The following is a 25,569-nucleotide window of genomic DNA, read 5'->3' on the forward strand; positions in this document are numbered from 1 at the left end:
ACACAAAAGGTTGTCCATTTTAATGGTACCACTCCCATATTCATAGCTTTTTAATGTTTTTGAGATAAACAGTAGAACGACCTTTGGACATTTCATTTTCTGATCTAAATTAATATTTTCTGATCTAAATTAATATTTTATAACAGCAACGTCTTGTCCACACTGCTATATGAAAGTTAAAATCAGCCAAGAGAGGAAATTTTAATACAGGGTTATTCCAAAAGTAATGCCGCCTATTTTTTTCATATTCAACTCGAATGGATCAGAGGGGATTGCAAATTGCATTGTTATGATGGCTAAACTTATGCATTCAGGATCTGAAAGTTTCATTTCTGTCACAGATATTAACAGTGTAAGACTAAGAAAGCAACCTGTCATCAAGATGTGTCAGAAGCAAAGATATGCCATTGAATTCCTCCATGCAGAAAAAACTGAACACTCACCAGCGCCTGTTAAATGTTTACGAAGCTGATGCAGTTGATACCAATACCGTTAGGAGATGGGTTTATCGATTTCAAAGTGGAGACAGAAGTCAGTAACGTTTTGTCCACACTATTATATGGAATTTCAAAATCAGACAAGCGAGAAAGTTAGACACATTTGATTACAAGTGTCTTAGAAATATTCTAAGGATCAAATGGAATGATCAAACTACTAATGAAGTCGTCGGAGACCGCATTAATCAAGAAGTATTATTGTCAGTAATATGCAAATAACGTCTAGGCTGGCTTAGACATACTCTAAGGTTGGTCTCAAAGAGAATTGCCAACCAAGTGGTCCAATGGACCCTGATGGAAAAAGAGGAAAATCAAAAATGAACTGGAAGCGAATAATCGACAGAGATTTGATTGCAATTGGAAAAAGCTGGAATGACGCTGTAGATTTGGCTTCAGAGTAAAAACAATCGTGTACTTTGACTGCCTCATGCATTACAGGAGTTCTGAACTCCTAGTTATGTTTCTTGTGAACTTTGTTTTGGATGACCTATAGATTTAAATTTTACCGGTAGTTTAAAATTGATAAATATTTATCATCGATACCAGCAATGGATAATTAAGTTCCTATGTCTAAGTATTGTACATTGATGAAACCATGATCCACTCTTTCAATCAAGTAAACGATGTTTTCTTTTTTTGTTTAATGTATCTCCTACATATCAAATGACTATGGGGCAAAAAGTGATGTGGTGTTGATGTGCCATAATTATTCAAAGTACTTTTTGGCCTCACCTTTTCTTGTTTTCTGTCTTATTTTTTTATTTTTTTATTTTTTATTTTTCTTCCTTTGAAGATTGTAATGCTGGGTATGGGGCAGCCAAACCAGCTGCCAACATTGCCCCGGTTTTTTATTGAAACCAACCGAGAGCTCTTTTTAGTATCCTCGCTGTTCCCTTAAGTGCTGAATCTCTTTTGCACTTGGTTCACCAGGAATATTAGTTAGGTAGGACTTCAGGTTCTTCTTCATAAGTCCTGTGGCACCTATGATAACTGGTATGATCGATATCCCCTTTAGGTTCCAGTTTCTTTTCATATCATACATGAGACCTTGGTATTTGGTCTGTTTCTCTCTTTCAGATCTGTTAAGACCACCAGCATTTTCAAGTTAGGTGGCTGTAGGGATTACATGGTCGTAATGTATGGTATATAAGTCATTTCCAACTGTTCTTTCAGGTTGATGTTCCCAGGACTTGCTGCTACACTGGATGTTTAATTTTTTACAGATGGTCCAGTGGAGGTACTTGCATACTCCATCATGTCTCGCTGTATAGTAGCCGTCCCCTAAAAGAACTTTGCAACTTGATATCAGATGACCAACACTTTCCAATTCTGTATGGCAGAACCTTATTGGAATGTGCATACATCTGTCTATCAAAGCAGAACTTCTTCCAACATGTTCATAGAAACATAGGCAGTTGCAACGTAGAGCTAACTCCAGTCTGGGCACAGTTAGCCTTGATAGCAGGGAGTGAGAACTAAGGTCATAATTAGCTTACGTACTTCTTAACTTCTGGTGTGGCTGCTTCTGGAAGCGGTGACAAGGCAAATCAGTTCCTTCACTTTTTTCTCTCACACCTATATTTTCCCTGTGCAGGTACCTTTTTTTGTGTTACATTTTTCCGATTGTTTTTTTAATTTTTTTTATTTAATAATCATTGAAAAGTTTTTTCTGTCTTATTTTAATAAAGAATTATTGAAATTAGTTTTATTTAAATTTTTTTTTTAATTATTGAAGATATTTTGTGTGCGTGTGTTTTTTTTTTTAAAGAATTATTGAAAACACCTTTTTAAAACCTTCTAAAACTATTTTTGGGAATATCATACATTAGACATGTTTCTTTTTAAATGTTCAAAATTTTGTTATTTTGATTTCAATAACTTCATAACCCTATTTCTTATATAAATTCAAATAACTTTTTTTTTATTAAAAAATACGTATTTTTATAATTTCATGAACATATTTCTCATAAAAATTTCAAATTAAATAAAAACGTATTTTTTAATTTTGCAAATAAAGACTAATTGTGTTATTTTTATCTGTATAATTTTTATTGTATATTTTTCAATAATGTCCTTTCCTTGTATTTTATTTCAATAAATCGCTTCACAATAGAAACTTTGAAGAACAACAAAAATGAAGGAATTGATTTGCCTTGTCATCGCTTCCTGTAGTGCTATGCCAAAAGTACATCAGCTGACTATAACAGAAATATTCCTGTCATCACGTGCACCACAAATCCACTGAACTGAATGTCATTTCTCCACATCCTCAGAAGAACCAAACTAGTGAGAGCTCAACATTCATTCACATGCAATATGGACATCACTGTTGTGAATACGACCTTGAATAACAAACGAGAGTGAATAATGGTTTAAAATGGGACCCGAAACTTGTCTCATGCAATCCAAAATGGAACTTAATTCAACCCCCTACACACACCAACACAGATCATATCATCAAGGTAATAAAATTAGTCTATAATTTCCAATTTCTACAAACTATTACATATTTTATTTCATTAAATATTTGATTAATCTATATATAATTGTAAAACTCTGTGGAAAACCCACCCTTCTTGCTTAAATCTTGTCCACCGAAAACATGTTTATATATGAGAAAGAAAATTAAAACTTTAAGTTGAACATTACAATCAAAATCAATCAATATATATATATATATTATCCGTTTATATTTATTTTTATCTCCATATTGCTTGTCTGTTCATTCCTCTACCCCCTTTCCTATTTTTTTTTTAAATCTTTTTCTGTCCTTCCCTTTTTCTATTCTTTTCTTCCTTCTTTTAATGATTGCCATAATTTTTTTATGGATCCTCATTATTAATTTTGGTTTTGGTTTCGATTCTAATTGATGGCACTCCATTATTTTTTTTTTACTTTTGAAATCATGACTATATCATATGAGATAATCGATAAAGTACTGACTTTATAATAATAAATACGAAATCTGAATAAATTAAAATAAACTCGTTCTTGCAACAGTTGCTTCCTGGTAATGGTTAAACAAAATACCTGTTGACTTCATTTCCTGCCTCTCTCCCACTCTTCGACTTCTCACAATTTTTTCCTCCCGTCACATGACCTGTAAACATGTGACTCGGGTTTGGTATAAAAGCTCAGTCAATCTTTATGACGTCTCTCTTTCAGATCCCACCTGAAGGTAAGTTTGTTATTTTGTCGTTTTTACATAGAGCCACACAAGGCGCACACACGTGGGCACTAGCCTCTTTAATGACTATTACAAATTCTTTAAAAGAACATTTGCCAATTATATTAATAAAATTATTTTTACAATGTTTCAGTCAATCTAACCTCCAACAAGAAATTTTAAACGAACCCTTTATTTAATCCACGAGAGTAGTATGTTCTCATTCTGTCAGGCATTATTTGTTAAAAATCCTAAGTAATTCACAATTGTATTTTTAAGTGTCGCCTGAAAGGTTGATTGTTTTTGTTTTATGTTGTTGGGATCCTAACAGGTACTACCACTCCGGGCCAGAATGGACCTGGGAGCAATGGCAATTAAAGGGTGGCTCCATGCTCCCCAAAGCTCGCAAGCTGAGGCCTCACCATCGGATAAAGCTTAAGGTCATATCCAGGACCTCACCTGAAAAGGCCAGTGGCATAATAGATAAGCTATTTGTTAAAATTTAGTTGTAAGTTACACTCTTCTAGAGGTGTAACAAAACAAATGATCAGTCTGTTGCTCTCTGATGCAGCAGTCCACATATTAAAGTTTTGTATCATTCGACAATTATGAATGGTTCAAGTTAGTTAATAAATCAGTATCTGAGTGTTCCATCTACAGACGATCAAGAACCTGGATTCACAATGACAACATAGATGTATAACAAAATCTCCTGACAATGAAAACCTGCAATTTAGATACTCAATTTATGGGGGGAAAAAAAAAAAAAAAAAAAAAGATTAAATTTTCTTTCTTTAAAAGCAATTACCTTTGTTTTTCCTATTTCTACAGGACAGATAACATCCATATCACCCATCAGATATTCTGAAACACTGAAAATAGGAGAAACATAAGTGTTAATATATCTTTTATTAACAATTGCGTTGTTGTCCAAAATTCACCAAATATTAAAAAACAAAAATTATGAAAAATCTGTATGATGTACGTATCTGTGACAAAATGGAAATATCATATTCCAAAAATCACATAAATTGATAAAGTAGTTTTATTTTTAAATGAGAAAATCAATTTTTATGAGTATAGGAAGAGATACTGTCTCCTCTTCCATTTTGAAAATAAAAAAAATCTCAAAAAGCAACGATGATAACTCAACAATAATTCAAAACTTGTGAGATATGTAGTAATGCTTACGAACTCCCATTAATCACTTAAAAATGATTCTTTTTAATGAAAATAAAACTACTTGATCAATTTATGATTTTTAGAATATGATACTTCTATTTTGTCATGACTACTTGCATACAGATTTTCCTTAATTATAAGGGGAATTCTAGACAAGAACAAGTGATTGTTCAGTATAATTAAAACAAAACAGAAAAAAAAAAAATTAACAAAAGACAATAGATAACTTTTACCAAATGCAAGGCAATTTAATTTTCTATCTATCTATATAATTTCAGGGTTAAATAATAATAAACTTACCATAATCTGGCAACCACCTCGAATTTAGGTTTACAGTTCTCTTAATTCTATTTTTTTTTTTTTTTTTTTTTTTACTATCTTTTAAGCCTGAATAAGCAAGTGGCTTTCAAACAAATCAGATGGCATTTTGGAATATGATTCGACTGATAGATTAAAAGTGACAAGAAATTCATAGATAATAAATCTTACAATCAATATCAATACGTGAAACTAATATAGGTAGGCAGAAAAGTAAATCACTTGTCATCTATTTGTTCTTTTTTCATGCCTTTTTTTTTTTGTTGTTGTTAACTAAACAGCACAACTGCTAACAATTATTGTTTTTTCTTTCCCATCAAATAATGATTGAACAAAAAAAATTTTTTAATTTGTTTTTTTTAAGTTACTTTTTATAACAAGATCAATACAAAAACACACAAGAGGTTTTTTTTTGTTTGTTTGTTTAATTTTTTTTTTTTTTAAACATCCTGATTCTTATCCAGAATTGCTCTTACATTGAAAAACAAACAAAAAAATTTTTTTTGTAAGTAACTTTTTATAACAAGATCAATACAAAAACATACAAGAGTTTTTTTTTTATTGTTTTTATTTTTATTTTTTTTTTTTTTAAACATCCTGATTCTTGTCCAGAATTTCTCTTACATTGAAAAACAAAACTAAAAAAAAAATCTGGGCAATCTCTAACAACAGCGTTCCCAAAACGAAGACGATGGAAATGGATACAGTTGATGCAAATACAGAACGGAAGCCACCAAGCATGAAACAAAACATGAAACCATACAGAAAAAATTTTATAGAACTGTAAAACAAAAAAATTAAAATTCTTTTCTTTTTTTTTTTTTGTTTTGTGATAATACAAGTGTTAAAAAAAAAACAAAAAAGAAAGAAATATAAAAAAATAAAAGTTTATTATTTCTTTATTGTTTCATGATAACACAGGATGTGTCGAAACAAAACACCTCTACATGGTTTCACACTTTGCACAAGAAAAAAAAAAAAAAAAAAAAAAAAAATTAAAGAAATTTTTTTTTTTGTTTTTTACATTTCTACAAATGAAAACTTTAAAATAATATATTAACACAACAAGTGTTAAAACTGGGATTTTTTTTTTTTTTGAAATGAGGTGTTTCTGTATGGCTTTGTGTTCTGTTTCATCCTTCGTAGCTTTCGTTCAGTATTTGCATCAACTGTACCCATTTCAGCTGTCTTGGTTTTGGGAATGCAATTGTTAGAGATTGCCAAAATCTGTACAATGTACTCGTAATATCATATTCCAAAAATCACATATATTGACCAGGTTGTTTTATTTTCTTTAAAAAATAAATTTTTAAGTGACTAGCATGTCAGCTCGGTGTTGCCCGGGTGTTTGAATGTGTATGTTGAGCAAAAAAAAAAAAAAAAAGTGGTTATAGGAAGGCAGGCTCAAACCCATACTGTGAAGTAGGAAAAGAACGGGTAAAAAAAACTGACGTCTTTGCTGTTATGACCACCATCAAACGAGAAGTGACGTAGATTTAAATTAAGGCTAGACAATCAAAAGGAGAGGAGGACTTTCAAAAATATCATCGAACACCCCCCCCCCGTAGAAAAACTGCCCAGTTGAAGGTGAAGATATTAATATTTTTAGCCAATTTTTCGATATTTGTCGTCTGAAAGGTAGAACTTCAAAACGATTCTGATCTTGGTAAAATTCGTTGCCTCTGTCGACAGTTTTAGGCAGACATACATACATTTATATATTGGTAACTAAAAAATTTCGACCCAAACCGATTAAAAAGCTTGCCCTATCTCTGAATACCCTTTATGTAAAATTTCATACGTTTAGACCAGAAATTGTCTGAGTAATTTGGTAGAGACTGCAGAGGTCAATTTTTTTTTATTAACTTTGACCTCTATTATGACCCCTTAACATTTATTGTTTAGGGTTCAAATCAAGTTATTAAGTTAGATCCATGTCCAAGGAACCTATATCTAAAATTTTAAGTGTTTAGACCAAAAATTGGCAGAGGGGTTTGGTAGAGTTCTCAAACGTCAAATTGTTGAACTCTAACCCCCTTAACAGCCAAATTTCTGTCCGAAAACCGATCACATCGATTTTCCCAAATCTCAGTATCCTGTATATCAAATTTTGAGTCTGTAAACTGAAAATTGACAGAGTTATTGCGTAGGAAAAGATACACAGACACGTTCACTTTTATAGATATATAGATTAATGGGAATTTGTAAGCATTACACCAGAAATCTGACGAGTTTGAATTATTGCTGCGTTATCTCCTTTCATTTTTTAAGATTGTTTTTAAAATGGCAGACAATAGAGTATGTTCTTTTACTCAATCAATTAACGTGACTTTTGGAATATGATATTTTTGTTTCGTCATGGGTACATACATCATACAGATTTTTAAAAATTATTTTGTTTTTTAATATAAGAGGAATTCTAGACAAGAACCAAATACCTACCTAGTAGATATTTTATTCTAAATAAATATTTGCTGATCGACAACATTTATTCAAAAGTTATTTATCAAATAAATTATTGAAAAAATATTTGCTTATAATCGAGATTGAGCTGCTGTTTATGACCTCCAGTCTCTACTGTCCATTTGACTGAATGGTCAAGCAGACAAGAATAACACTCTTAATATGGGGGAAGAAAAACTTTCATTTTATCTGAAAGTCAGAGAATCATTAATCAGAATGGACCATATCTTGCTTGTCATAATCATCCCATTTGTGGAGCAGAAAGCTGAAGCCAAAAAGAGCAGACAGTCTTGACTATAATCAAATCAGCATCATCAGTGATGATGCTGATCACCTCCATTCTATCTCAAAAGACAATAGATACCCCCTGTAAGGGTAGCTACGTGTGTAATTGCGGAGAAAAGGTTGCACAATCTCCAACCACAAACCCTGAATCGACACTGCTGAAGTCTAGTGGCAAGTCCAGGATGACTGGAAGCAATGCTGAGATAAGCGGAGAGCACATACAGCACCTGGAATTCCCAAATGGTCACCCATTTTAGTACTGACCAGGCTCAATTCAAATATTTATTAAATATATATTTAATAAATATATATTTAATAAATATATATTTATTAAATATATATTTATTAAATATCTGAAAAGTAATTACAGCAACTTAACAATGTAAGTATAAGGCATTATTTGTTAATGATTGAAAATTTAAAAAATAAATCATGTTGAAAGGTAATTATGATATAGACATTGACAGTTTCGGTAACAGACACCAAATCTTCATTATAATAAGATATATAGTTACAATAGTGTTCTTACCTGCTGCTAAAGGCCAATGCCAGTTGATCAATACTGTCACAAAAATTCTGAGTATTGCCAGTGTTGATCGTATCTTCATAGTTGTAATCTAAAAAACAAGAAAAAAAGAAAAATTTATTGTTCGAACATTTTCTTAAGATTGTGTTACTGCTGCTAAAGAGATTATGTTGTTGATCAAGTTTACTTGTTTGTGTGCAGACTAGTGTCTGCATCACTTGAACAGTCGTCACTAAACTTGATTAAAATATTGGTTATGATCTTAGCTCTAATTTTGGGATAAAAGGTGAAGGTCACACTTTTAGCAAAAACTGCGTAGACTCACTACTTGATGTTTATCTACTTCTCATGACAGGAAGATGTGACACAAGGCCAAGAAAGTGGGATTTGAAAAGTCAGCACTTTGGAAGAAGAGCATTCTGACCTGCAAAAAATGCTTGGGCAGTCCCATCTGAATTTTCGAGTAGGGGCACCAGGCGATTAGCAGTAAACTAATCCCTTCTCAAAAGGTGAGAAGATAAAGTCTGGGAAGGTGAACCTCCTAGAACTGCACAGGACCATACACTTCAGTCAACAGAGAACAAGTCATTTTAACAATGACCTAGACCTTGGTGGTCAAAGAAAATCCCTCCCAGCTGAAACCCACGGTACTTGCCCAATATTATAGCCAGTGAAGTTCCGTGTTTTATATGGCCGTGAAAAATTAAGTCACGGTTAAATTACAACATTTGCATGGCATAACTTTGAGAATACTTCAACAATATGGAGAAGTAAAGTATAGATGAGACGTTGTGAGTGACTTGCGTTCTAATTTTAATTTCTTCTTAAGTTTTGTAGAAATTTTTAGACACAAAAAGAATTTGATGTGTTATCTAATAATTGTCCCCATTGTGTTCGGTCTGAAATACAGTTTAAAAAAATATGGTTTGATAATGAACTACTGCTAGTCGGAACCTCTGGAAATTCCGACATTTTTTTTTATATCAATCTGTATAACTTAACGTTAATAATAATTGTTTTGAATTAAGAAATGTCTTTAGAAGTGACAGTGTCTGTTAAGACTGTTGAAGCAGAAGATAGCCATTTTACTGAGTCAGCTGTGGCTGTACATATCTGACTTGAATAAGAAAAAGAATCACCAGAGTCTGAAAGAAAACAGCAATGTTTTTAATATGGTACATTCCAAAAGTAATGCCTCCTTTTTTTTTTTAAATTTTGCCGGAATCAATGAGAGAGGATTGCAAATTGCATTATTATGATGACTGAACTTACACATTCATAACCTGAAAGTTTCATCTCTCTGTTGCAGATATTGATAATGTAAAACCCTATGAAAGCAACCCCAGTCAAGGATGTACATCAAAAGTAGAGACGCGTCACTGAATTACTGGCAAAACTGCAGTAAGAATGCTGGTGACTATGTACAAAAATAAATTCTGGAGCACAAAAGATTGCTTGTTTTAATGATACTACTCTCGCCTTTGTAGCTCTTTAACTTTTTGAGTTAAAAAAAAAAATAGGAGGCTTTAAATTTGAAATACTTTATAATATATTTATTTAACTGGAACAAAATACAAGACCACACACAAGGAAGTCATGTTGCTTGTTGACAGGCACTGATCAGCCAATCTCAATCTTTTTTGTTTTAAAATATGTGTGAAAGGCAATAACGTATTTATACACACGAAATGCCTTAGCATAGTATATAGATATTTGTATTTTTGTAAACTTAATGCTATTTTGTGATAATAATTTCTTTTTTTTTTTTATCTAATGTGGTTTCTCCGATATAACTTTTGCTATTTGTATTTTCAGTAGTGTGTATATTGTGGCTAAGCCACAATATACACACTACTAAATATATAGGAACATACAAGTGAGTTGATTGTATTGTTTTTACTGTTCGGATAATTATTCTCATCTTGGGTGTTATTGGCACAACATTTTGGTCGATGAAACCTACAGCCTTCATTGGGTGCACACATGGACTTTACATCCTACGAAGGCCATAGGTTTCAATGATCGAGATGTTGTACCAATAACATCCAAGATAAGAATAATTATCCAAACAATCAAAACAATACAAACAACCATATCTCATCTCAAAAATACAGGAACATATTCAAGTGAGTTGAGTTGTTTGACTGACAAGCAATAAAGATGATATAATTTCAGTTCGTCTTGAATTTATTCCTGTCCCCTCATCACTATGATGATAACGAAGGGAGCAAGAAAATGTCAGTCTACCTACAGTAAAGGTGGCTAGGTGGTTTACATCAGACTCACGACCTAGGTGTGCTAAGTTGTAATTTAGTTTGCTCCACAGAAACATTTACACATAGGATTTTAATAACTTTCCTCATGGTTCCTCCACCGCTTAGAATGTTAGCAATCTGTATGTGATCCTCTTTGTAAATACCTAATGTCTTTCTAGAAAGAATTCTAACTTGAAAGATTTGGGGAAAAACCATCTGTTTCAAAAGAAATGAATCAATGAGTATCTCTATTTATATTTATATTCTATTTATATAAGGTATTGAAGAAGAGACGTATTGGAATTAATGTAAAAAAATAAAAATAAAAATAATTCCTGAATGTCTCAGAAATGATCGTACACCTGACCATTACAGATTTTGGATTCTTGAAACTGTAATAAATAATATTGTAAATTTATTGCTTATTCTATGTATGCATGTATGTACTCATTCATGTACATATGTACATACATATGTATGTATTTATGTACATACATATGTATGTATATATGTACATACATATGTATGTATATATGTACATACATATGTATGTATATATGTACATTCGTATGTATGTATATTCCAACTTAAAGTTCAATATCATTTTCATTTCACATAAACAACAAATAAACAAAAAAAAAAGATACTTTAAGACTGAGTGTGTGATTCACTCTTGCAAAAAGCAATTTAAAAAGTAAAGAGTTTTATATAGAATTCTACTTGAGGGTGTTCCTTACAGCTTCAGATACCTTTAAAACATTCCTTACGGGCAAGTTTCATAGTTTATTAGGTAACAAACAAGATAAGAGGGTCATATAAGTGGTAGTAGTAAAAGCTTAAGGGTACAAATAATAGTAAAAAAAAAGCCATAATAAAAAATAAATAAAATACAGATATTAAAACCCACTAAACATTAATGGCAGCATGTAAAAAAAAAAAAAAAAAAAAAATACTACATGTAAGTAAAGAAAAAATACTACTTGTAAGTTTTTTGTGTATTGATATTCATATCAAAAAACCTTTTTTCTATTTATTTAAAAAGAAAATAAAACTGTTATATATGGGCTGTGGAATTGCATTCACTAAGAAAAGATCTAGCTAATTTGCATATTCTTTTAAACATTCATTTTAATTAATTCCCTATTAGTTTTTTTTTTTTTTTTTTTTTCTTATGGGATGATCATCTTTATTTAACGATTACGTGTAATTATATTCAAGCAGAAATTCTGTATGATTTATACTTGCATAATATTTGTGTGAAAAGGTTATAGTAAACATAAACCTCTTTATATATATATATATATATATATATATATATATATATGCGTATATGTATTGTTTAAAAAAAATTGCATACCAAACTCCTCTGTCAGTTTTTGGTCTACAGACATGAAATTTAATATATAGAGTCTTCGAACCCATGTTAAACTTCATATTTGGGTTTTAGCCAGGGAAAATCAGTGAAAAAGTGTGAAAATTAAAAAATGAAATTTGCCAGGTGAAAGTCGAAAGACGGCATTATGAATATGCATGCATAACGTAATAGCGATTAGTTCAGGTTTTAATTTTTAGCCTTGCAGCAATGTCAAAGGAAAAAGTAAATTGTAAGCTAAACGTTTTGGATTTGATTCTCGGTGGTGGCACACAAGTCTTTTTACTTTTGAAATCATTACTATATATTGGGTCCAATATAATCTATATAATAAAATAACTGCAGAAATTCACCTCTAGGCCAAAGTATTGTAGGTTTACAACAACAGAGGTCACATACAAATTATGTACATCTAGCCACTATCTTATGTAGCTTTCAAACACCATTTTAGACACATTAAGTTGTGATAATAAAATGCTACATTGTATCCTCTGAGCAACACCATCACAAGCGCAACATCTTTAGAGGAAGGAGTCCCTACTTTTCATTCTAAATACTTAGTCCTCCTACTACTACCAGTTGTCACCGAAACAAATTCTACACTTTCCACAGATTCTCTGCTTTCACCACCCATAACTGGCTAAAAAAAAAAATATATTGACCTAACATAATCTTCAGTTTCTGATTCATAAATAATAACGGCTCCCTCACCAAACTCCATCCATTCTGATTGGCTGCAATCTGATAATTCTCATATTCCAAAATCCAATTCTACACTTCATAAATGAACGGTTACTAAAATTACAATTTGGCGTCACTATGAGACATTAATTTGCACAGAATCAAGTTCGTTTAATGCTTAGGTCATTACTGTCTTATGTGTTTTTGCACTTCACAATTCACTGGACGTTTGCTATAAACATTAACAAGTCTCAAAATATTGTTTATCCACAAGTATTGAGAACATAAACAAAAATAAACATGTGTCACTAATGGTTCTTATTATAGCATGTGTTAAAAAAAACTTTTGTTAAAACAATTGCAAAAAAAAAAAAAAAATAAGTATGTATAAACATTACAGAATGCAACTTTTCGTAAAATAAATAAAAGCTAGTATGATAATAAATACAAAATCTGCATTAATATTCATCAAAATATCATATTTAAGCGTATTTTACGACCGGGCAATGCCAGAAGGCTTGCTAGTATATATAAGGCATAAGCCTGACAAATTCTCACGAGGATGAAATGCGGAATATTCCGTGTAGCTTAAATTGCCATATATATTTTCATAACTTACTATATATAGGACGCTGATGAGGAGTAGGGCTCCGAAACACATGTGTCTGTAGATTACTGCTTTTAAAAAATAATAAATAAATAAATAATACGTCCAAATAAAAAATGGGCGATTTTCTAAGAAAAACACTGGTTCTTTGAGGCGGAGACATAAACATTACTATCGTTTAAAAAATCAAAACAAAAACCACTTAAACAGATGAACGATGAAAACGAAGCAGTACTTCGTCTATGGCAACATAGCGGAGTGGATTAGGGCGCTGGACTGAAATACATAAGGTCCAAGGTTCGAATCCTACCAACAGTCAAGCTACGCTGATGAGGAGTAGGGCTCCGAAACACGCGTGTCCATAGATTACTGTTTTAAAAAATAATATATATATATATATATATAAAATCACAGGGCTTCATAGAAAGAATCACACTCCTTTTTGTTGCAGCCAAAGAGTATTGAGGTCATTTTTTTATACAGCAATGGGGGAGACAAACGAATGGGATCTGAAAATAATGTGGGAAATGCACTCAGGTTTATCAAAATCTTGGACACAATAAATACATAAGGGGAAAACATTAAAAAGTTTGTCGAATTAAAAGGAAATCTACATTTAAATGTACACGAGGATTTTCTGCTAGATTACCACAATCAAAAATAAAAAAATAAAATTATACTTTTTTTTTAGATGATTAAGTAATCGTATCGGAACTAGAATTTAAAACATAAACGGTAATTGTACTGGAATCAGGAACAATATTGTAATCGTTCTGTCATTAATCCTGACTCCTTAAATAACATCCGTTCATAATTGCATGACTCAATCTTAAAAAACTTTAAGGTTTGTAGACTGTCACTGTTTACTGTAAGGCTCCATAAAATGTCTGCTGCATTTTTACTATCATGTATATTTCTTGCCAGCATTTCTAGATACACCAAGCAAATCTGCTCCAAACTACTTGCCGTTTCATGAGTAAGAAAAAAAAAAAAAAAAAAAAAAAACTATTGCAGCATACTCAATTATAGCAAGAACCATCATATTCAGTTTAATGTCTGTTTTACGATCTGGTATACATTGGACAGCTTTAAGAAATTTATTTCAAATGTAACTTATCTTTAGCCAAGTTTTTATTTATCCCGCTTTCCCTCAAGTCCATTTTTATCACTTCATCTCATGGTTTCCTTGGTTTTCACTTTAAACCGAACCTTATAGCTGAATTGTTCTCCATCTATTAATTCAACAACTTCCATGCATCCGTTCAATATCAAAGTCTACTATTTTGCACTCGTGTATTTATAATGCCAAAATGTAATCTTTATCCAAAGTCATTAGAATTATACCCGTCTTTACGACACATTACACAGCCATTGTATAATTCTTATGTCATCTTCCTCTGTGCAATGCAGGAACTCAACCTTATTTGGCCAGTTATTAATTCCATATATTCTTACACTGCATGTGCGTGCCTGATAAATTTTTCCCTAGGTTGACAAGGCTATTTTTTTTTTCTATGGTAATATTAAAAATAAACTATGCTTTGAAAATGGGAGAGAAAGAACAACAAGTCAAGAGAGAGAGAGAGAGAGAGAGAGAGAGAGAGAACGAGTTGTAAAAAGAGACAGTAGTAAAAGGTGAGAGTCATTGACGGTGAGAAAGAGAGTCGTAAAGAGAGAAAGAGAATCGTAAAGAGAGAGAATGAGAGACAGTCATAGATAAAGAGAGAGTCATAGAAAGAAAAAAAGGAGAGACTAGGTTGAGAGAGTGAAAGAGACCAGAAAAGAGAGAGAGAAAGACTAGGAAAGAGAGAGAGAGAAAGACTCGGGAAGAGAAAAAAGACAAGGAAAGAGAGAGAGAGAGAGAGAGAGAGAGAGAGAGAGAGATAGAGAGAGAGAGAGAGAGAGAAATAGGAAACAAAGAGAGAAGAGAGAAAAAGAAAGACTAGGAAACAACGAGAGAAAAAGAAAGACTAGGAAACAACGAGAGAAAAAGAAAGACTAGGAAACAACGAGAGAAAAAGAAAGACTAGGAGAAAAAGAAAAAATAGGAAAGAGAAGGAGAGAAAAGAAAAGAGATAGAGGGAGAGGTAATGGGAGAGAGGTGAAAGGAAGGGAAGGAGAGAATCAAAGAAAGAGAAAGATAGGAAAGAAAGAGAAAAAGGAAAAGAGATATACAGAGGGAGAAGAAAATAGAGAAAAAAAGGAGAAAAGGAAAGGATCTGTGTGTGTGTGTGAGAGAGAGAGAGAGAGAGAGAGAGAGAGAGACAGACAGAGGGGGGGCACACTCACTTCCCAGAGGATACGTTTTAAAACACTCCTAGGGATTAAGTGTGTTCATCTGCCAACTTTAATCAAGATTGGCACATTAGCCTGCGAGTTCATAGATAACAAACGAAAATGATATAACTATAACTTATGAAGAAAGGATTGTTTCGAAGCAATGCGAGGAGCTGTGAGGTCCCAAGGGAACAATGTTTGGCATGTGTTTACAGGAAGTCAGAGTTAATAAAAGGTATTTTTTTGCAGCTCATGTAACCGCATTTCTTCATGTGTGTGTGTGTGTGTGTGTTTTTTAAAGGGGTTATCGTATATCATTACTTTTGGGATAGTTGGTTTTGTTAGACTTGATGCATGACATGAAAACAAAAGCGAAAAGTTCTCATAACTGAACAAATCTTTAATGTGTTTCAACGCAAGTAACCAACAAAAAGGGACTTAACTCTGTTCAGTCAAGAAAAAAAAAAGAATTATTTATTACTAGTGGAAACCTGTGGAAATTTCATGGTACTTTTTTTCTTTTTTTTTTTTTACAAGGTGGTCACCACTTATCAAGGCCCGGAAGCCACTCAGGGATAAGGGTTATTGTAAATATGCGTGTTGTTTTCTCTACAAGAACTTTATTTCCATCTTCTCAAAAAGACGATCTACCCCCCCCCCACCACCACCACCATAAAAGTAATGTTATTTACAATTTTGAATGTGGTTGCGGTGCCAACTACTTGGGTCGAACGACATTAACGTTAGATGGAAGAATTCAACAACATGTACCCAGTAAAATTAGGAATGGAACTTACCGGCCAACTGATGTCGTTACTAACACATACGGGTCCTCAATTACTGATCATTTACTTAAAAACCCATCTTGTGCAGCAAACTTTAGCACGGACTCTTTTACTATTATTAGTCCTGCTCATTCTTTATACCATCTCAAGATCTTGGAGACCATTCACGTTCGACTCAGAAAACCTTCTCTTTGCAAGCAAAGGGAATGCCTCTTGAGTTTGAACGTGATTAATCTCTAGGGTATTCATCCATAACGCTGTTTTATTTTAATCGTTTTCCCACTTTTTTTTTTTTTCTCCCTGTAAATTGAATAAAACGCCATTTTAATCGCTTTCATTCTTTATTTTAAAAATTCCCTCGATACAGCTTTGAGAAGCGAGGGTCGAAACCAGTCAGCTGGCTCCCCATTCCTTTTTCTTTCCTCTCCTGTTCCCCCTTCATTCCCACCTTTTTGGAGAGAAGATATATATATTTATATATATACAAATTTACTTTTAATCATGAATCATAAAAGTCTTCCCTTCCTAATTGCAATATTTAAATTTTGTATCTCTAAAAACATCATGAAATATATATATATATATATATATATATATATATATATATATATATATATTGGGCATACAATGACAATGTTGTCCCAGCGAATCACAATGCATTTAAACAGTAATAGCGCTATATATCAACATTTGATAAAAGAACACAACTGCCCCCCCCTCCAATCTTAGAAAGGTCCTTGTCGACAACACAAAAATTATCCAACGTGAAAATAATATTAAAAAATTCTTGAAGCATCATATAATAGAACGCATCACCCAACTATAATATTGCATTCGAGAAAAGCGCATAAGAGACGGACATTGCCAACAGTGCCCACGAACTTGCTGATTTTAATACTCAAATTTTTAATTAACCTATATTTTAACTTACAATCATCTAACGCAGAAATATGTATATTTTACTTTTCACTTTTTAATTATCGCTCCTTTGCACATGAAGATGATGCGTGGACGAATTAGAAGCGCTCGTGACAGTAACAACCACGGAACCTTTATTAATATTTTCGATTTTGATATAAAAAAGATTATAGGGAAAACCGAAAAATTAAAAAAGAAGAATCATAAAGCAAAGTGTCTCCGTTGCATTTAATAATGTTTGCTTGAATATATATATTTCTGTAGCAATATACTTTCTTACAATATATACTAATTCTTATTTAAGAAGCTCAATGTAATTAGAGCTATATAGAGAATAAATGACAAAAAGTTATATTCCAAAATTCATTATAATCTATTATGCCCTTTACTCATCAGAAGAAATAGCAACAATCAATCCGTCAAAAGGAAAAATTCAAAAACAGCGTAATGGAAACATATTAAAGGTATTTGCAGCTTCTCTTCCAATTTTCAGATTTTAATCATGTCAAATCACACTTTATTTCCTTTTGACAGATTGATTGTTGCTATTTCTTTTGATGAGTTAAGGCCATAATAGATTCACTGATCGATATAATAATTAAGTGGTTGATTTTGCGTTATGAAACAGATACTGTCAAGAATTGTAAATGTCAACTGAATTAAAGGAATGAATTATAAGATGGTCAACATCATGAATTTTGGAATATAGTTTATTGTTATTTATTCACTATATATATATATATATATATATATATAGTCATCCACATACAGAACTGTTTCGCTGTTTCACAGTTCATCAGTGCGGCTAGACAGGCAACTACCTCAAGCCAGGATTGAAACCCGACCGTTTGTACGGCAGTCAAGGCTCCTAACCATTACGCTATTGGCGGCTGCTTGAACGAGTAGTGAGTTTAACAATGTTTTTGATATCGTCTGAAATACCTCCGCTCGATTTGTTTACACAAAGAGCGTCGCTTTTATGCTAATGGTAATTCGTGTTTCACTTCTCAATATGCTCAACTCAAGGTGAGGAGCACTATAGTCATCCACATACAGAACTGTTTCGCTGTTTCACAGCTCATCAGTGCGGCTAGACAGGCAACTACCTCAAGCCAGGATTGAAACCCGACCGTTTGTACGGCAGTCAAGGCTCTTAACCATTACGCTATTGGCGGCTGCTTGAACGAGTAGTGAGTTTAACGATGTTTTTGATATCGTCTGAAATACCTCCGCTCGATTTGTTTACACAGAGAGCGTCGCTTTTATGCTAATGGTAATTCGTGTTTCACTTCTCAATATGCTCAACTCAAGGTGAGGAGCACTATATATATATATATTCTACCTGTCATCCCTTTCTCAAAAGATGGAATCACCTGGTCGTTGAAGACAAGATAATAGCACAAAGGTCCACAGAGTTTTATAATTATTCTTCAGACTACTGTTTTCATCTTTTTACAACATTTTGGTCAATCTGATCTTCTTCAGATGAGTCTTTTGAACTTGAAAATCTGCACAGAATTTTAAACAGAAATATTTATTTAATATACGAGATGGGAGTAGCATGCTCTCGTTCTATCAGCCATGACTGGATAGAAGTCTAAAGTAATTTGCAATTGTATTTTGAATGTCGTACTGAGGATTGGAGAACCGCAAGGACCTGTGGCATAGTGCATAAAGTACTTGCTAAAATTCAATTGTAAGTAACACTCTTCTGGAGGTTGAAGATGTGGATGTTAGTGCTTGGAGTGTTGTTTCCCCAGGAAGGTGTAACACACACACAATTCAACCATTATATACAAAATACGTTTTATAACGTCAAGGGTGTATGTTCATATTGAAACATTGATTTAATTTGAATAATTCAAATTAAATCAACGTTTCAATATGAACTCACACCCTTGACATTATTCTCGCGTTGCCTACATACACTTCAAACATTTCAAGATACAACCGCTGAAAACAACGCACGGATCTTTACAAACAGACTTTTCTTTCTCCAACTTTACAACATGGCAAGGAAGAAGAAAAGGAAAAAAAAGAAATAAAACAATACACTGAAGATGGAGTATACCTTGGAAATATATTTGTTATAAATTTCAAACAAGTAAAATATTTGTTTATTTTCCTTTTGTGATTTGGCTTTCAAGCGCATTTGATGCATATTTTATTTTATGTTTTATAATGTTTATTCTTGCATTGTTTATTTTCTATACTTGTGAACCACGGTGAAACCCTTGGCTGCCACCAATGTAAGAAGTGACGATATGACCAGAATAGAAGATAAAAGAGAAGGATTGGTTGGTTGTTTTTGCTTTACGGCATATCAACCCTTTTCAGGTTATTTAATGCCGAATCCAGTTGTTTTGAAGAAAAATTTTTTAATAGAATATATTTGTTTTTTTCAAGTCGGTTTCTATTCAACCCATAGTTGGGACCCTAACAGGTACTACCACTCCGGGTCAGAGTGGACCTGGGAGCAATGGCAATTAAAGGGTGGCTCCACACTCCCCAAAGCCTGCAAGCTGGGGCCTCACCATCGGATATAGTTTAAGGTCATATCCAGGACCGAAAGAGAGGAAGCCACAGAAACAACGTTGGAAGGGAGGGGGGGAATCGCCGATTGTTGTTGACCATATATTATACAAATATTAATAGCTACAGACACGTGATTTCATCCAATCCTGCAGCCACTTTCTCGCAGAAGAGAGGTTGCTAGTCTTTCTATTGTGCATCATTATTTTCATGGTTGGTGCTCGACTGAGCTACAATCTATGGTTTCCCATCCTCTGTAAGACATTCACAACAAAAACTCGTCTACCTACAACAACTGTCAAAAACTTTCCCCTTCTCTCTCAGTGTACGTAAAACTAAACCGAACTTCCATGAGCAAAATTTCTTTATCAGAATTACCTATGAGTGAAACACAATACTGCAGGCCTGCTAACCAGCTGACTACAACATGGTCATATTCAAGTTCAATGCAAACAAATTCTTGTAGAATTGTCCTCTTAAATAAAATTCTACCCAGTTTTAGCCATCGTTACCAATCATCACAATGTTGTCTTGCCGACCACCTGACAAACTTAATCTTTATCCTCCAGTGGTCTAAGTTGTGGCTCCTATGTGACTTTACAAGGACAACATTTAATTTCTATATGAGATACACAGACATCTGAGTGTTCCATTAATCTTCTCTTTTACCTCTTATTTAAGCAAGTAAAAAAACTAAAGAACATTAACATATATTTCTTTTGGTCTCTTGGTTCAAGAATTCATCTAGTCTGGTGGAGTATCAGGCTAAGTGCTGTTACTTGAGATAACATAAATTGAATATTTGAGCAGGATTTAAAGGTAAATTTTGATATATCTTTTAATTTAAACGCGAAAAAGAAAAAAAACAATTGGGATGCTGAAAATGTACATGGTAAAACAATATTTTATTGTCTCATTGATTATTTATTTGTAACGCAAATTAAAAAAACATTTTTGGGGTTATTTATTTATGTTGGTAGTGTAGAAGAAAATGTATGAATGTTTTTTAAAAAAGGTGTCTTAAAAAATGGAGAATAAATTCAATAAAAAATGAAAGCGGTGGGTAAGTCGCCATTGTAAAATGCTCTTATGGTTGTCAACAGGTTAAAGTAGATTTATTTGTAAGAAAATTGCGTTAAAATAACTTAAACATGATATGGAAATGAACGATGTAAAAAAAAAAAAAAATGCAGAAAGTATTAACAATTGTTTATTTAGATAATTTAAACGCCCCCCCCCCAAAAAAACAATTGGGATGCTGAAAACGTACACAGTAAAACAATATTTTATTGTCACGTTGATTATTTGTTTATGTACGCATGCACAACCGGAATGTTGGGTTACAACACCCGTTACAAGGTCCTTTGAGTTTTATAATCATATAGATTTTATTACATTATTTGGTTTTCTAAAATTTTCAACCCTATGAAATAATGTTTTCAAAGATGTGACCAAACTCCCTTTATTATTTGTGCTGAGCTATGTACATACAGACGACAGACTTACAACAACAGTCAATCACACATAATGTATTTTTTTCTTTCTCTACACACACAAAAAAACAATTTTCTTTGAAAAAGGTGTTTTACAGCAAAAGTCTCAGAAACATTTTTTTTTATATCATTCAATAAAATATTTTATAACAATTTTTTTTATTTGTCTAATATTTTCAAATTAAAATCAAATATTGATTTCGTAGGAAGACGGTCATTGATAACAAACAAACAAACAATGAAGAGAGAGTGACTTTATATATTAGATAAAATGGTTTAAAACACTTACTTTTGATTTTGTTAATGAGAGATGCAGCTGCAGAAAACAAATCTTCAGACTGCAGCGCCAGATATTGCTGCAACACTTGGCGTAATGTGCATAACACTTCCCCAAGTTGTTCATGGGCGGCAACTTTTACATCATCTCCACAGACTGCAACAAAGACAAAAAAGAGATATCATATTAACCGTGATTAATATTCAATTGGTTTAATAGATTATAAGGTTACTCATACTTGAGGTCTTATGTATCATATGAAAAGAAACTGGAATCTTAGAGATATCAATCATACCAGTTATTATAGGTGCCAGCGGAAGAATCTGAAATCCTACCTAACTAATATTCCTAGTTCAAAAGAGATCCAGACAATTGCACTTAAGGGAACAGTGAGGATACTAAAAAGAGCTCTCGGTTGGTTTCAATAAAAAGCAGGGCAATGTTGGCAGCTGGTATTATTACTTTAATTTTTTAATTTTCGATTATCTCACTTATTTCAGCATGATATCAAAGTATTTTTGAAACAATTATGATGATAGAAGCACCAAATTTTCTTTTAAAAATTGATAGGCATGGTGACTATGTTAATTTCACAGGAGAGAAAGGGTTTGAAGAAAATTTAAAGTATTCAATAAAAAAAAAAGATGATACATGAAAAATTCTTCTAAATAAACAAACATACAGCTGTAAATTTTTTTTTAAAGTTGTGACTAATGGAGCAATTGACGAATTATGACTGACGAATAAAATACATGCAAACTGTATAAGTTTATGCTTGCGTGTCTGTTTGTCCTTCAGTCAGAATTTTTGTAAACATAGGAAATACATTGTGGAATTTGTCTCATTTCGGTAATGAAATAGCTTATCTTAGAAATAAAAAATATTGCAATAATACTAAATAATAAATTCCCAACAAATAACAGCTGTTTCCGACTGGTAGTACAGGGACCCTAACTCTTGGGCAGCACGAAGAGCAGCTGCTCTATTAACAGCTGAATAATATCAGAGTTACTGTAGTGCCATGACATGTATAGAAAGAACACTGCAGATATCTTGTTCCATGGACATTGAAGCCAGAACCCTTTTGATACAAGTTGAGTAGCGCTACTTGTGTGTACTTTAGTTTTGATGTCCAAAACTTATTTTAACAAACAAATGTAAACAAGCGCCTGAAAGGATTGTATCGTGACCACAAAACAGAGACTAAACTTCCCCTCCACACACTTGAACTGAGAATAGAAAGATAGTACATTAATCTGACTTGAGTATTAAAATACAGTATTAGTATTTCGGCTTCAAATATAGAAGTAATAGTATAGTTTCAGTTTCAGACAGATGATAGTTTCGGATTTAGATAGCGATACCAAATCTCCATCTTCTATAAATATAAAAGCGAAAATGTATGTATGTATGTGTGTTCGCTTTTTCTGTGTGTCTACAAAACGCTTTTTTCAGAGAAGCGGTCGCTCGCTTCACAACTTTTTAAAACTTTTTATATCACATAAATCGTAATATCTCACAGTTAACAACGAAGCTCGCCTGTCTATTTAATTTGCTCGATTTCAGGAAGATAAATATTCAATATTTGTCGCACGTCGCATGTGGGTTAGTCTTTTTCCTATAACATCTTTGGGGAAAAACAAAAAGTGTTCAGCAGTAAATACTATCTCGCAGTCAAACTTGACCTCATTAACTCATTAAAACGAGCACCTGCTAAATCCAAGTAATTAAATAAATTCAAACGTGCTTCCGTTAGCATCTTGCGGTGGGGCAATGGTTAACGTCGCACGTTTTTTTATCACACTTTAATTTACAACTTTGCCTCAACGGTTCGGGTTCGATCCTCATACTTACTTTTTTTTTTTTAAACCCCTCCAAACACCCGGGCAACGCCGGGTACCCCTCGCTAGTCTGTTATATAAAGGGCAAAATGGGTGCAAGTGTTTGTGTATGTCCACAAAAGGCTTTTTTGGGTGGAGGTTCTCATGTCAGTTAGATTCTGGGAGAAGTTTTCTTATACTTCCTAGATCACAATATCTCAGATTTGCAAATAGACATCATCTCTATCTTTTTTTTGATCGAATTAAAAAAAATTCCCTCCATGCCATCGTTCTGAGTGTTTGTTTGTCTTTTTTGTATAAATAAAGCGAAACTAATCGAACGCAAACGCCTGGCCTTCCAGTTGGGTAGTATCTGTTCTGTAATTGGTCCTTGGTCAATGGAGAGAAAACCCTTCATACTGAGACAATTATTATTTATTTGTATATTGCCAGAATGCCCCCTTTGGGGGGGGGGCTGCTTTTCCCCCACATTAAAAATGGCCTTCGTGGGAAGTTTAAATGCAACACCATTTCTGCAAGTCATCTTTTTGATTGCCTATGTTTAATTTGAACGCTTTACACTTTCAGCTGCATCATGGAATAGGGGTAAGATGTCAGGTTTTCTTTTACTTTCTTTTCTGCCATCGCGTCACGGGTTCGAGCCTGCCTGCCACCACTCTTTTTTTTTGCTCAACACACATCTACAAATACCCGGGCAATGCCAGGCACCCAGGCTAGTTAGTAATAGATGTAATTTAAAATGATTGAAAATATATATATATATATATATATATATATATATATATATATATATTAAGTAATGTGATTTATAATTTAAAAATTTAAATTTTTAAAAATTTAAAAATCAAAATTTAATTAAATTAAAAATCAGTTTCATAAGAAGGAACAACAACAAAGTCAATTATCTGTACGATCGTTTCAATTTTTCAGATTCATCTGCCTTACTTTTAATGCTAGGTTTATTTTTAGTGTCTTTTCAATTCAATAGAAATCCTCCTAAATTTGCTGATGAGGAGACCGTGCTTACCAAAAAAACTATGTATAATTGTTCTACGTGACTTCATGTATACCACAAATAAAAAGCACGGATTTCCGAAACGATCGTACAGATAATTGACTTTGTTGTTGTTCCTTCTTATGAAACTGATTTTTAATTTAATTAAATTTTGATTTTTAAATTTTTAAAATTTTTAAAATTTTTAAATTATAAATCACATTACTTAATATTGAATTAGCTCTAGGACATTTAACTATCGAGCTTATTATATATCTAAATTACAACGAGCATTTCCTGTATTTTAATTAAACTAGTAATTTCACTATTACATTAAAATACACTTAGCTCTTTAGACTATTATTCTAATCTCCTTTAAATATATATATATATATATATATAGAGAGAGAGAGAGAGAGAGAGAGAGAGAGAGAGAGAGAGAGAGACTCATGCTTAATACATGAAAGACATTGTTACAATGAAAATTTTTTTTTTACAAAGAATCTATTAACATAGGTTGAAATGGCTTGGTGAAGTGATGGAGGGGAGACTAAAACTTGTTGCTATGATTTCAAATGATCAGAAATAATAACAAGGGGAGAAAGGAGAGAGAGTGAGATTGTAAAGAGATGCGTGAGGAGAACATATTTTTTTCTAATTTTTGCTTTAAGTAAAAAAGGGTAGAGAAAGGGATCATCATCATCATCATCATCATCATATTGTACGACTCCAAACATTCTATTGTTGGAATTGGTTTCCCCAATATTTTTCTAGCCAGAATTCTTTCTAGAAAATCATTGGAGATTATGGGAGGGACCACGTGAAGGTTGCCAACATCCTAAGGGAAAGTGATATTTGCAGAACGAACTGGATTCGAACCTGGGACACCCAGGTCATCAATCTGTGTCATTAACACCTAGACCACCGTCACCTTCCAAAGAGAAGATGAAGATGAAGAAGAAACGTGTTTCTCGGAATATTTTGCTTATTCCTAATGACAATTTAAAGTAATTAGGTTTGCTTCTTCTCTGATAACATAGAAAATAAAAACAAATTTGATGCTGATGATACAAAGGAATCGATAAGTTGTGCAAAGGCCA

At 32.8% G+C, this 25,569-nt stretch overlaps 1 protein-coding gene across 12 annotated transcripts in view; it reads right to left on the bottom strand.

Annotated features, from left to right (window-relative positions):
- Window positions 1–25,569, bottom strand: part of LOC145287793 (rho GTPase-activating protein 45-like) — a 329,642-nt gene that overhangs the window by 146,670 nt on the left and 157,403 nt on the right. For all 12 annotated transcript variants that reach the window (XM_080135634.1, XM_080135627.1, XM_080135626.1 and 9 more), the window contains 3 exons: window positions 21,647–21,790; window positions 8,441–8,528; window positions 4,472–4,535 (listed from right to left, as the gene is read on the bottom strand). In XM_080135634.1, the coding sequence (XP_079991760.1) occupies window positions 4,472–4,535; window positions 8,441–8,528; window positions 21,647–21,790 (296 nt within the window). The remainder of the gene's footprint in view (window positions 1–4,471; window positions 4,536–8,440; window positions 8,529–21,646; window positions 21,791–25,569) is intronic.

This window comes from Euprymna scolopes, chromosome 11 (assembly GCF_053919585.1).
Source record: "Euprymna scolopes isolate OS-2025 chromosome 11, ASM5391958v1, whole genome shotgun sequence".
NCBI classification, from domain to species: Eukaryota; Metazoa; Mollusca; class Cephalopoda; order Sepiida; family Sepiolidae; genus Euprymna; species Euprymna scolopes.